The 12,641-nt window shown below is 38.4% G+C and overlaps 1 protein-coding gene across 1 annotated transcript in view; it reads left to right on the plus strand.

The window, feature by feature from the left end:
* MUC6 (mucin 6, oligomeric mucus/gel-forming) overlaps nucleotides 1–12,641 on the plus strand; it is a 46,763-nt gene that overhangs the window by 13,050 nt on the left and 21,072 nt on the right. Inside the window, 14 exon segments of the mRNA XM_030451552.1 lie at nucleotides 209–318; nucleotides 2,101–2,308; nucleotides 4,305–4,427; nucleotides 5,176–5,296; nucleotides 6,124–6,262; nucleotides 6,420–6,524; nucleotides 6,873–6,945; nucleotides 7,207–7,344; nucleotides 8,216–8,377; nucleotides 8,879–8,973; nucleotides 9,595–9,727; nucleotides 10,309–10,558; nucleotides 11,677–11,729; nucleotides 11,820–11,929. Coding sequence (XP_030307412.1) covers nucleotides 209–318; nucleotides 2,101–2,308; nucleotides 4,305–4,427; nucleotides 5,176–5,296; nucleotides 6,124–6,262; nucleotides 6,420–6,524; nucleotides 6,873–6,945; nucleotides 7,207–7,344; nucleotides 8,216–8,377; nucleotides 8,879–8,973; nucleotides 9,595–9,727; nucleotides 10,309–10,558; nucleotides 11,677–11,729; nucleotides 11,820–11,929 — 1,820 coding nt within the window.

Consider the following 12,641-nt stretch of genomic DNA (forward strand, 5'->3'; position numbering starts at 1 on the left):
TAGGAAACAGCTCAGAGACATGATCAAGGTGATAAAATGAAACTTTACTGAGTAGACTGCAGGTAAAGGGCAAAAGAGATAATTGTTATAATTAGGGAGATTAATTAGGACCATTCACAGTCTAAGAGAAGGATTTGAGTTGTGCTAAATCAGAACAACAAATCTTTGTGAAGTTTTTCCTGACAAATTATATCCCTTCAATTCACAGGTCAGTTGCTGGATACATATAAATATGCTGCATTACAAAAAATGGATGATCCATCAGAGATCTGCTTGTCTGAAGAGATACCAATTCCCACCATTCCTCACAAAAAATATGTAAGAAAGATCTTACTGGTTTTTATGATTCTTAAGAGAGATGGGAAGCTGGTAGGTAGGTACCAACAATGACCTCCATGAACATGGATAAAGTCAAAATTTGTATATCCTGATATGAGAAAGAAAAGAAGCTCTTTGCATTAAAACACATTTTGAGAAAGGCCTATGGACATTTTTGAGTATGGATTTAAATTGATCATATAAATCTGTCAGCATTTACCTCACAGCTTTCTGAAATTTCATGCAGGTCATAATAAGAAATTCATGGAAACCAGTGAAGATTTAAAGAATCTTTTATTGAACTACCAGGGACCTGATATCATGAGCTGTACAGGCTTGAAGAAGTTCAACAATGCACTAAACATACTGCCAGATATCAGTGCTCATAACAGAGCCAGCCACTGTGAATTGCTATCACTTCCAGAGCTGGATGAAAAGCAAATCAGCATACCTGAAACATGTAACTATGGTTGAAAGAGGGAGCTTGGTAGCACCAAGAAACAGGCTTCTATTTCTTAGATTTTGGAGATACAGGAATCAGATTCTGCCTAGGATGATGCTGATGAGTTGTTTCACCAAGGAAACTCGAATTTTGCCTTCCCACACAGATTTTACAGATGATCTTCAAGTCCAACCCCACTGCTCACACATGGTCAGCCAGAGCAGGGGCTGTGCAGGCTAATCTCCTAGCAGGTTTTTCTTGTCTCCCAGGTGGATCTGCTAGGCTGATGAGATGGAAACTCCATGATGTCTCTCACCAACATGCTCTTTTTTCTACCTAGGGGGTCACAAAGTCCCCATATACCTAGTGATGAGTACTCACTGCTGTCCTCTAAGAAGCATTTCACTTCTCATGGGATGGTCATGCATTTTGCTTCTCTTTGTACTTTCAAGAATGTGACCTTACTTTGCAATTTTTATGTACTTATTTTTATGCAGGCTATAAGTTACTATTAATTACAAAATGCTTAAGAAGTTTTGTCTTGAAATAAGAGATTTTAATTCTTTTTTCCTTAATAGTTTAATCTTTTTTTTTATTTGATTTGATTTTTTTTTTTTTAACATAGAAACCACCCCTTGTACTAAAAACTTTAGCTTTAATACTGTGGAGGAAGAGCCAGCTAGAAATCTTCTGAGATTCTTTCCCCAGCACAGAACACCAGAGAAACATGAGTTTTGTAGCATCTCTTTAACAAGAAGATCAGGAATAAATAACAGCTTTTGTGGGTCCTGTGAGGAAGATAAAACCCTCTTTTCCAGAAAGCAAATATCACAACTGAAAGACTGTTTTCACTTGGTGGGGAACTTGTATTGGCTTGGAAATGTAACCTTTTTTACATTTTTTCTCATTGAGACCTTTTACTGCAGTAGGGAACATCATGGGCAATAGGAATATATCAAATGTTTGCTCAAGGAGGAACGAGTGTTATGATCTTCACATCAAGAATGTTTATCCTGGAACCACATCTCCAGGAGACAACAAACTCCCTGCCTTTAATGCTCTCAGCCATTGGAAACTGATGGTACTCAAAGAATGACTTAACTTTCAGCTTAATGAGAATTAAGCCAACACATCAAGATCCTTCTCATATACAGTGGATTTATATTCCCTCCTATTTAAGAATTTCTCATTCAGTTGAAGTCAAATGTATTTTACTAAACTGTAGGGGAAAAAAAGAGCAAACAAACCAACAAGATGTGATGTTTGTGGCAGTGATATTTTTAGTGTGTGGTTTTCACAGGAGGAAAACACTGCTAGGACCACTTTTTCTTTTTACTTAGGCCATGATCTGCTCCAAGCTACTGAACTTGGTGTCACCAACCTGCAGTGTGCCAAAGGATGGGTTTGTCATTCGCTGCCAGCTTGACATGCAGGACTGCAGTGAGCCAGGACAAAACAATTGCTCTTGCTCTACACTCTCAGAGTACTCAAGGCAATGTGCTATGTCCCACCAATTGGTGTTCAACTGGAGAACTGAAAACTTCTGCTGTAAGTTCAGATGTTTCATTCTCAGCAGACTGTAGTTGATCTTGCTATATCTTACATGGAGGGGCAATGGTAATTACCTGGAGTTGAAATCAACTGATAAAAAAAAAATCTTTACTGTCCTGAATAATATGTCTTTGGTAAAACAAAAAGAAGAGCATGGAAAACTCAAAGGAGAAGGAGGAAGCATGAAATGTATCTCCTACATCTAGATCTGTGACCATAAAAAAGATCCCCCAAGTGCAAACTATTGAATTTCTCCTTCAGCCTTCAGTGGGAGGCTGTTCTTTCTTAGTTCAGTTTTTTCATTATTATACTTAGCAAATTAGGCACTGATGAGACAGAACTCTTAAGTGGCCTCTGAAGTATTTGAACATTTTTGCTAACAATTTCCATAACCCCTTTTATTCACAGGAGATTTTCAATAGTGCATTTTCACATTCTCAGCCTTCTTAATTACAAGTACTGATAGGAATAGGAAGCAGATTTTCCCTCACTCTCCAAACTGTACATGATTACAGTGTACTTTTTTCCAGATGCTTGCTCATTACCAAAATTCTGATTCAGATTTTGCAGTCTTTTTCAATAGATCTGAAACTCAATCTGTAGTCACTGTTAGGTAGCAGGAGTCATGGTTGTGTAAGAGAACAAGCTGATCATAAAAGAGTCAAAAGTGACTTATTTGGTGTTATTCTAAGCCAATTCACACATAAAGAGAGATGCAGCTCATATCAAAAAAAGGATCTTTCAAAATGACTTTGCTTAATATGATACTGTCCTTGCCAATTAGCCATATTTTTATTTACTGTTTATATGACTTTATGGTCAAATATGTAAGAGGAATTGCTTTGACAGGAATATATTTCTCCTTATCCCTTGATTCTTATTCTGCCTCAAAAAATCTTTAAGATATTCACTCTTCCTTAGATTTTAGCATAAGAATAGTGTTTTGATTTTTTTTTTTTGTATTTACAATGAGTTCTCCTTTATTTTTTCTTCATACTTACTACTAAAAACATTCCCTACTAAGCTCCATTATTGTACCTGACACTTTAAAGTTGCACTTCTTTCTAAAATATTTTTTCCCTCCTTTTCTCTAAGGTTATCCATTTTACACAATGTAGTCCATTTCATTCTTTTGTTGGCCTGCAGTTTGTTTCAATCCTTTGGAGTGTAAACTCCTCATGGCATTTTAGAGATGCAGATAAATATTAATGAGGCACTGAATGAATTCACAGAACTGTACAAGAATTCTTACTAATCACAGTAAAATAATAGCCTGCTCTTCTCCAAGTCATACAAGTTTTCCTCTTGTCAGTAGACCCTTAGGACTGGTAGTAAAGTGATAAAAGCTTTACAAAAAAAAAAAAAAAAAAAAAAAGGGATGAGAAAATCTCCATTTTTCCCCTCCAAAAACCCAAAGCTGAGAATAGAAAAATCTGCAAATAAATGCCAAACATACAAAAAGGGTTGAACTCTTTAGTATTTATTGCTCCTTTGTCAGCCTCATTTGTCACTACCTCTATTTTCCAAGCTCACTTCTTTTTAGCCTTTCAGATAAGGAGAAATCTACTCTATTTTTAATTTATCACAAAGTAAAGCATGTTCTGAGTTCCATATATTAGAATTTCTGGAGAGCTGCATTCTGAGGAGCAGATCTGAACAGAAGGAACTGTGCAGAACACCAAGAGTGTTCTGCAAGAGTATTCTTTAAATCATTCAAGTGCTACAAAAAAACCTGATCTGTGGTAGTTTATTAGGCTTCAGTATAGCCTCTTTGCCACTCATTAGGCTTCTGAAAGGAGTTTCTAATAAATAGGGCATGAAAAATTAATAAAACCTGGAGCCAGTATGATGGTAATAGTGAATACTCAGATGATGAATTGAGTACTGAGGCAAAGTAGGAGAATATTAGTGCCAGAAATCACAAGGTCCTCTCCATCCTTGGTGGCAGATAAGAGATTCTTCTTAATCTTAACAGTTTCACTCTTTGTTGCAGCTGTGGGAAAATGCTCTGCTAACCAAATCTATGAGGAATGTGGTTCTCCATGTATTAAAACCTGTTCCAACCCTGAGTACAGTTGTTCCAGTCACTGCACCTATGGCTGCTTTTGTCCAGAAGGTATCATTTCTGTATTCATCATATCCTGAAGGGCCTATACAAATATTTTTGGCATATATCCAGTCAAGTGACACAGACTTCTTAATAATAAACTAGCAGTGCAAAGCAGAGCAGTGTGCTGCTAAAACTGCCATTTCTCAGGTAACATCATCTAACTGGGGTCTGGATGAGTCGTGGTCCTCAGAGATCCTTAATAACTGTTTAAAAGAACAGAGCTGTGAAAGCATTTTCCTCTCAAGACCATGATATGTGAAATTATATGCTGTCTGCTTAAAGTTCTGTACTATAATATGCACTAAGCTTAATTAACTTCCTGTCCCAAATAAGTATCCAGCCTTTCAGGGCATCAGCACAAGGTTCTCCTCAGAGAAGCTCTGCAATATTGTGAGCATTTTGGAAAATCCCTTTAAAACAGTTTGATGAACCTCCTAGAAAAATTATGATTATCATTTGCAATGTTTCTTGACATTTCAAGCTTGAAATATCCCCCAAGGCTACTGTGATGTGGGTATTCACATCAACATAGTCACCATTTTTTAGTAGTCAAAAGAAATACTTTGTGAGCTCCATATTGGTTTATATTCATTAGGAGAAAATGCCCTGCCAGTATGGGTAAGTCTCTAAGTGTGATTCTAAGTACTGGTTGTGGAAGAATGCCATTCCTAAGGTGATTTTAGAAAGCTTTCAAGCTCTAGTAGATTTGGTGCTAAGTAAGGATATGGAAAAGTATTTCTTTTGTCTTCCCCAGGAACTGTTCTTGATGACATCTCAAAGAACCGGACGTGTGTTCACATGGAGCAGTGTCCATGCACACTGAATGGCAAAGCCTATGCTCCTGGGGAGACAATGAAAGCAGCCTGTAGGATCTGGTGAGGAGCAGCAGGAGCTTTCATGAGTGGATGGAGAGTATCCACACCAAGCCATTGGAAAATTTACCCTAACCTTTCAGAGGGCAGCTGCAAACGTGTCTTGCCATAGCCACTGAACGTTCTTTGAGTGACACAAATCATACATTTGTAGCTGAACATGACTGTGACTTATTTCTGTTCCCTCAGCCCACAGAAAACATTTTCATCTCCTCTGTGAAAGTGGAGGTAAAATCAGTACATAACTAGTAACCAGAATGTGCAAGTTCTTTCTGATAATTTCAGCACCCCCCCAGTCACCAAATCAGCAAATTCAGTGTTTAGAAACAGAAAGGAATTACTTAAGAATATTTTAAAAAATTAATTATTTTGTGTCTTACTTCTCTTGCTATCATAATTCTAATAGAAAAACAAAAGGATAAATAATGGTATTTGAGCCTCAGGACTGTAACAATGACTGTACTTTCCTGAATACATTACTCAAGAAAAGTTTACTGACAATCTATACAACAGTTCAGCAACTTTGAGTTAAGATGAAAAATTTCAAGTGATACCCATGAGGAAAATCAAAGCACTGAAAGGACAAGGGAGAACATGATACAAAGTGCATCTTCTGTTACTAGGAAGTAGATGAGTTTTTATTGAGTGAAGAAATTTCACAATGGAAATGACAGTTCAGAATGTGTATCTCTGTTACACTGTGTTCACAAACCAATTTTGCATGTTGATCAGCTAGAGCAAAGCCTCCAGGCAGTAGGGTTAAATACTCTGATGGTAAATAGTGCCTCAGTATGAGAATTATCTGACACAGAACTGCTTGTTTTCCACAGTCAGTGTACCATGGGTCAGTGGAACTGTGAAGACTTGCCCTGCCCTGGAAGGTGCTCACTGGAAGGAGGCTCCTTTGTTACCACGTTTGATTCTAGATCATACAGGTTCCATGGGGTTTGCACTTATGTTCTTATGAAGGTAATTTCTGCATTTTAGAAACACAGAATATCAAACAGATGTATTTCAGTCTGTCTTTGGTTTCCTATTAGAATGTAAAACTAGGGTCTTCCTATGATACACATTCATTCTACACACCACTGTTACTCTGACTTCACTTCTCACTCTTCTCCTTCAGAGTTCCAGCCTGCCACACAATGGAACCCTGATGGCTGTATATGAAAAATCTGGTTATTCTTATTCTGAGACATCACTGAGTGCTGTCATTTTCCTGTCCACAAAGGTAAACATTCCTTCTGCAGGTTCTATCCAGCATTTCAGTAGCCAGGTTACCCAAATAAAAGCCATTACTAGTAGCCTGAAATGAAAAATGTCAGGAGATAGATACTGAAGATATGTTCAAGTTCGTGCATACTCATGAATTCAGTCACCACTCAACTCAGGAAGCTAGAGTATTTCCAAAGTGAAAACTAGCAGCAGTAAGCAATAACATGGGAGAAAAAGCTTGAATCAATCTTTTCCTACTATATAGGTTACTGACAATACAGTTCCCTAATTTAAAGAACAAAGAAAGAGCATCAGTACAGATAATTCAGATAATTACTTCTGATTCTGTGTCTTTTCCTTACAGGACAAAATTGTGATTTCTCAGAATGAACTCCTTACTGACAGTGATGAACTGAAGTGGCTACCTTACAAATCAGGTAAAGAAAAGGATATAGTTGTAAAGTCCAAATTCCATTATATGTCTGTTCTACACAATCCAACATCTTTGCTCTTGCAGTTGCCAATAGCAGAGTTTTTAGAGGGAGGTTAAAATCTCTGTCCCTCTATGGAGGGGCTTCTGTGTTGGAACAGACATATAGAAAGAATGTCAGAAAACTTTTAAGATATACATTAAAATAACCACTTTGCAATATCCTTTGTGGCAAAATCCTTGTTTCTAATTATCCTTGTTTTTTTAGGAGACATCACTGTTTTCAGACAGTCTTCAATGTACATTCAAATGTACACAACCTTTGGGCTGGAACTTGTAGTTCAAACAGCACCAGTATTCCAGGCCTATGTCAAAGTTGGATCCAAATTCAAAGGCAGAACCCTAGGTAAGGAATCCAGTCCCCACATGAAGGAGAAAATGTAGGGAGGATAATTTTGAAAGCTTAGAATGCATCCTTTAAGGAATAAAGATTCTTCTCTGGATTAAAAAGCAAACAAACCACAAAACACAAAGTGACAAAAACACCTGTACTGGAAAACCAACGTGCTGAGAATTAGGTTATATGCTAATCAATTTTAAATTAAATTAAAAATTAAATGGTTGACATTTTTCATGTGTGTTATAATACTGTTCTTCTCCTATTTTGTGTGTGTTTTTGATATATGCTTTACTACACAGTGAAGGGAACACAAACCAGTTTTTGTGGTTTCTGCATCTTGGAGCACAGGGTTCTTTGAACACAGTGCATGATCACTGTGAACACAGTGAGCCTTAGAAGTTAAATGCTTCTCATCTGATGAGCACCACGTGGAGATGTGTCTGTTAATTGCACAGCAAGATTAGCCACAAAGGCATATTCTGCAATTTGATTATCTATGGGGAATTACAGAGAAGCTTTAGCTTTTTTTCTTTTTTTTAAAAAAAAAGGTCTAAATGTATATTCTTTGTCATTACAGATTTTATATACATAGAAAACCACATGTACCTGCAACAGTACTTCTTGGCCTCTTTTACTGATTTCCAAACCACTGAAAAAGCCTTTTTTCTAAAAACAAGACAAAAGCTTCTGTGCTAACTTATCATTGAATAGAAGTGGACAAGCTCTACTTGAGAATGTGGCTACTTGACCTACAGTATTCCTTGACAATCCATGCACAATTTTCAAATCCATTTTCTCACTCTTACAGACTGAAACATACACCACTGTGTGCATGTTCTTTAAATTTCAGCCATCCTTGCATTTCTGATATTTTCAGGCTTGTGTGGCAATTACAATGGAGATACTACAGATGACTTCATGACCAGCATGGACATCACTGAAGGGACAGCCTCCCTGTTTGTAGATTCCTGGAGGGCAGGGAATTGCCCTCCTGCTTTAGAGAGTGACACTGACCCTTGTGCTTTGAGCCAGCTGAACAGTGAGTACCTGACCCTCTTCTAACTGATCTCTCCAGCTGAGCTTACAACAGGGGAGTAAGAGAACTTGAGAGAAGCAGAGACTGAGACAATTGAACATCACAAATTCTATCACCAACAAGATGTTTCTGACTTCTGGAATGCATTCCTAGTGAAAGCTAATTAAATCCCACTGTAGAGATCTAGGATTGAGATAATGAATGAGAAGTTTTTGGCATTATTTGCAATGAAATTACAATGGACATGGGTGCATTAGATTTACTCAGCAGTGAGGTGATTTCAGTGACTGAAATCCAGGCTTTACCGTAAGTCTCTATTGCTACTGGTCTTGACAAGAAAAAAAAAAAAAAAGAAAAAAAAAGGAAAGCTGTACTGAGCTGTTTGAAGAAAAGTATAGTTCAAGCTATAGTAGTAGTTCAAGCTACAGTAGTGTGTCCAGTTTTTTTTTTTAACTTGCTTTTCCTAACTTTATGTGTTTTATGTTCATGATTTACTTTATCTAGAAATATCTGCTGAGACTCACTGTTCCATTCTTACCAAGAAAGGTACTGTGTTTGAGAAATGCCATGCTGTGGTGAACCCTATTCCTTTCTACAAGGTAAGAAATTATTCTGACAGAATTTGTACAGATGGAGTCCAAATAAGGACCAGAATGTACTCCTGGGCAGTATCCCACTCATTTGGATCAGTAATGAGTAGAAGGCAAGGAACAAGTATGGTTTCAGAAATTATGTTTCCACCACACTCCAAGTCTGATTGCTCATAAGCATCAGCTGCAGCCCTATGGATCAGGAGGTGGTTTTGCTCCATATCAACAACTTCAACTATGCAAAGTATTGATTTTCCCATAACTGAGCACATGGTGTTTGCCAATCTCCACAAGCCCTTTTGAAAATTAAAAATTGAAAGCAGTGAATTAAAAGAAGGCACTTTTAGGTATTAAGTATATTTTATCCCTGTCAATCAGGCAATTAAACAGTTCTTTTTCTTTAGTTTTAGTTATGCAATATGCATTTTGCATGACTTTCCTCTGCACTTAAGCACAGGATCATTTCCCTTGGGAGAGACCTTTCAAACCATGCAGTCCAACCATCAATCTGACAGTCCCAAGTCCACCATGTCCCAAAGCACCACATCTGCACATCTTTCATCCCTCCCAGGCTTTAGCACTTCCAAATATCTGCTTCCCATAACACCCCCTCCCTGTGTTGGGTTTCAGAGATGTGTCTACCAAGCCTGTAACTATGAGGAGACCTTTCCTTACATTTGTTCTGCTCTGGGATCCTATGCAAGAACATGCAGTTCAATGGGTCTAATCCTGGAGAACTGGAGGAACAGCATGGACAATTGTAGTAAGTAACCAAACCAACTCTCCATGCTCTGGCATCAGGTGAATGTGTGCATGCTGACCCTTCACATCTGGTTCAGAAAAGGATTGTTATTTTAAGACTACATTAAAAAAAAAAAAAGATTACCCAGGTGCTTTAAGGTGAGCATGTGGATATCTGCAGGACTTGATAATTAAGTGATGGAAAAAACAAATAAACAAAGCTGTATCGTACTGCAAGATGAGAAAGAACTAGGAAAAACTCTGGTTGCAGGTGTGATTTGGCTGTTATATAACTTAGACATGGGCATAGGTTTTACAGTTAGTGGAAAATACATTAGCAATTCTGCAAAGCTTCTCTTTTCATTATCTTATTCCAAGATACAAAAAGAGCAAGAAGACAGTTAGCCTTCAGTAAACTTCCAAACAGATACATGGTTGGTCTGAAATATTTTTTGCTAGAGCTCCACATCCAAAAAAAGAGAAGAGATAGGAAGCATGGAAGCTGTAGACACACTCTATGCAGCACAATATGGCCACAGCTACCTTTCACAAGGAAGAAAGTGAGCAGATCAAGTTAAACACACACTCCTTCTTGTTTTCCAGCCATTACTTGTACTGGCAATCAAACATTCAGCTACAACACTCAGGCATGTGACAGGACATGCTTGTCACTCTCCAACAGAGCCCTGGAATGCCATACAACTGACATCCCTCTGGAAGGCTGCCATTGTCCCAAAGGCACCTACTTGAACCACAAGAACGAGTGTGTTCCCAAGGCTCATTGTCCCTGCTATTTAGAAGAAAGAAAGTTCATCTTTCCTGATCAGTCAACAGTAACTGGTGGGATTACCTGGTGAGTGTGTCAAATTTAAAGCTCAACAGACTAAGGATGGAGATGAGGGGTCTTCATCTTGTTTCTGTTGAGGGTTCACAGCTGTAAGCAGCTCAGCACCACACAGCCACTTAAGCACATTCAGATTCCACAGCTCAATGTGGAAGAGAATCATCAAGGCAAAAGTCAGAAAATTTGTGAGTGCTAAGAAAGAGTTTTAAATCACTTTACTATTAACAAGCAACCCAGAATGTGCAATCAGAGCTCAGGAATGACTGCACTACTTACTGTCAGCAGGCATATGTGCAGACATTCCCAGGGAGCATGAATTTGTCACACACAATGGTTACTTGGGAAGTCAAGCATCATAACTACAAATATCCCTCCTTCCTCCCTTTTTCTCCTGAGCTTTTATTGCTGCTGATGTTGTTGCACAGTACAGAATACCCTTTTGGTCAGTTTGGCTCAGCTGTCCTGCCTCTATCCCCTCCCTTTTTGTGCACTCCCAGCCCACTCACTGGGGGGGCAGCATGAGAAGCAGAGAAAGCTTTGACAATGCTCAGCAATAGCTAAAAGCTGTCATGTTATCAACACTGTTTCTGTCACAAATCCAAAGCATAGCACCACTGAGCTGCTACAAAGAAAATTAACTCCATTCCAGCCCAAACTAGTACAGTCTCCTTTACTTTTAGTAGCAAAGGTTTCTTTTTCATTACATTTTTGCCCTTTCCTGAAATATGAAGATTCTTAAATGAACTAATTTGATTTATCTTAAGGGTAGGAAAAAAAAAATTAAATAAGGAAAAAATTAGGAAATGATAGGTAAGATCTGATTATGCTTATTCAGAGATTTTGTCAACAGCATCTGGGAAGCATCAAGAATGACTTGACAGGCAATTGCTATGGTGAATTATATTCATATAAACTGAATTCAGGGCTACTGTTCACTTCCCAAACTGATATTACTGTATAGTACAAAAATGCAGAGAGGCAAGTTGACTCAGGTTCCATTTTGGAGGATGAGGAGGAGCTAGTAACATAAATAAACATTTCTAATGGTTAGAAACATGAAGCCAGATTGAAAAACATAAAAACTGTTTCTTAAAACCAAAAATTAATAGAATTTTTTTTCCCACTAGCTACTGTGTTAATGGGAGACTGAGCTGCACAGGCAAACCTCAAAATCCTGCAGGTATGGGTCTGATATGATTTACTTAGAAACACACTGTAAAATTTCTACTTCACAGTCTCTCCACTGTTTGTTCTTCTCCCTTTTTCTTAGAAAGCTGCAGAGCTCCTAAGAAATATGTATCATGTTCTGACAGTTTAGAAAACAAATATGGAGCTGCATGTGCCCCTACCTGTCAGATGCTGGCTACTGGGATTGAATGTGTGAGTTTTACAGCTCTGGGATATTTATCCTCTTGAGGAAGGAAGAATGTTCTGGTTGTTACTTAGGATGGGATTACACTCCCTCTGGTGAAACAAAAGGAGATATTTCTGCTAACATGATACAGTTAAACATCATACTTCTTTCCACAGACTGTGGACACTAAAAATTTACATGTATTCAAGACATGAATGAACAATTCAATTGCATGAATTAATAAAATTCTTTTAAATAAACAGAATTTAAATCCTTTAAGGATTCTGTTACCTCTGGCTCAGGTAGCCCATAAGCTGCATGTCACTGGAAACTGATAGAACATCTGGTTTATGCTCCCTCTTGTATTCTTTCCCAAATATCTGCTGCTGATGGTGATGAGATTCAGGAGACCTGGACTGTGTGGACTTCTGGTCTATGCTGATGGGGTTGTCTTACGTCTTTACGTAGCAAGACAAACATCTTTTACGGAATGGCACTTCAAGGTCCAACCAGGTGTTCCAGCAGGGACTCGCGAACTGTGCTCTGAGCCTATAGCCCTCAGGGTTGACCAGTCTGGATCAGTGCTGTTGCTCTGAGAGCAACTGACCTCTCTGCTGGCTTGCTCAGGACTGAGCTGAGCCTGTGCTTCAAGCCTCACCTTTTATTGGCCCCCTGGTCCTGCTCATGTGCAGTGGGGGCTCACCCTAATCACACAGGTGGGCTTGACACAAGCTCATG

Source organism: Calypte anna, chromosome 5 (assembly GCF_003957555.1).
Source record: "Calypte anna isolate BGI_N300 chromosome 5, bCalAnn1_v1.p, whole genome shotgun sequence".
Lineage (NCBI taxonomy): Eukaryota > Metazoa > Chordata > Aves > Apodiformes > Trochilidae > Calypte > Calypte anna.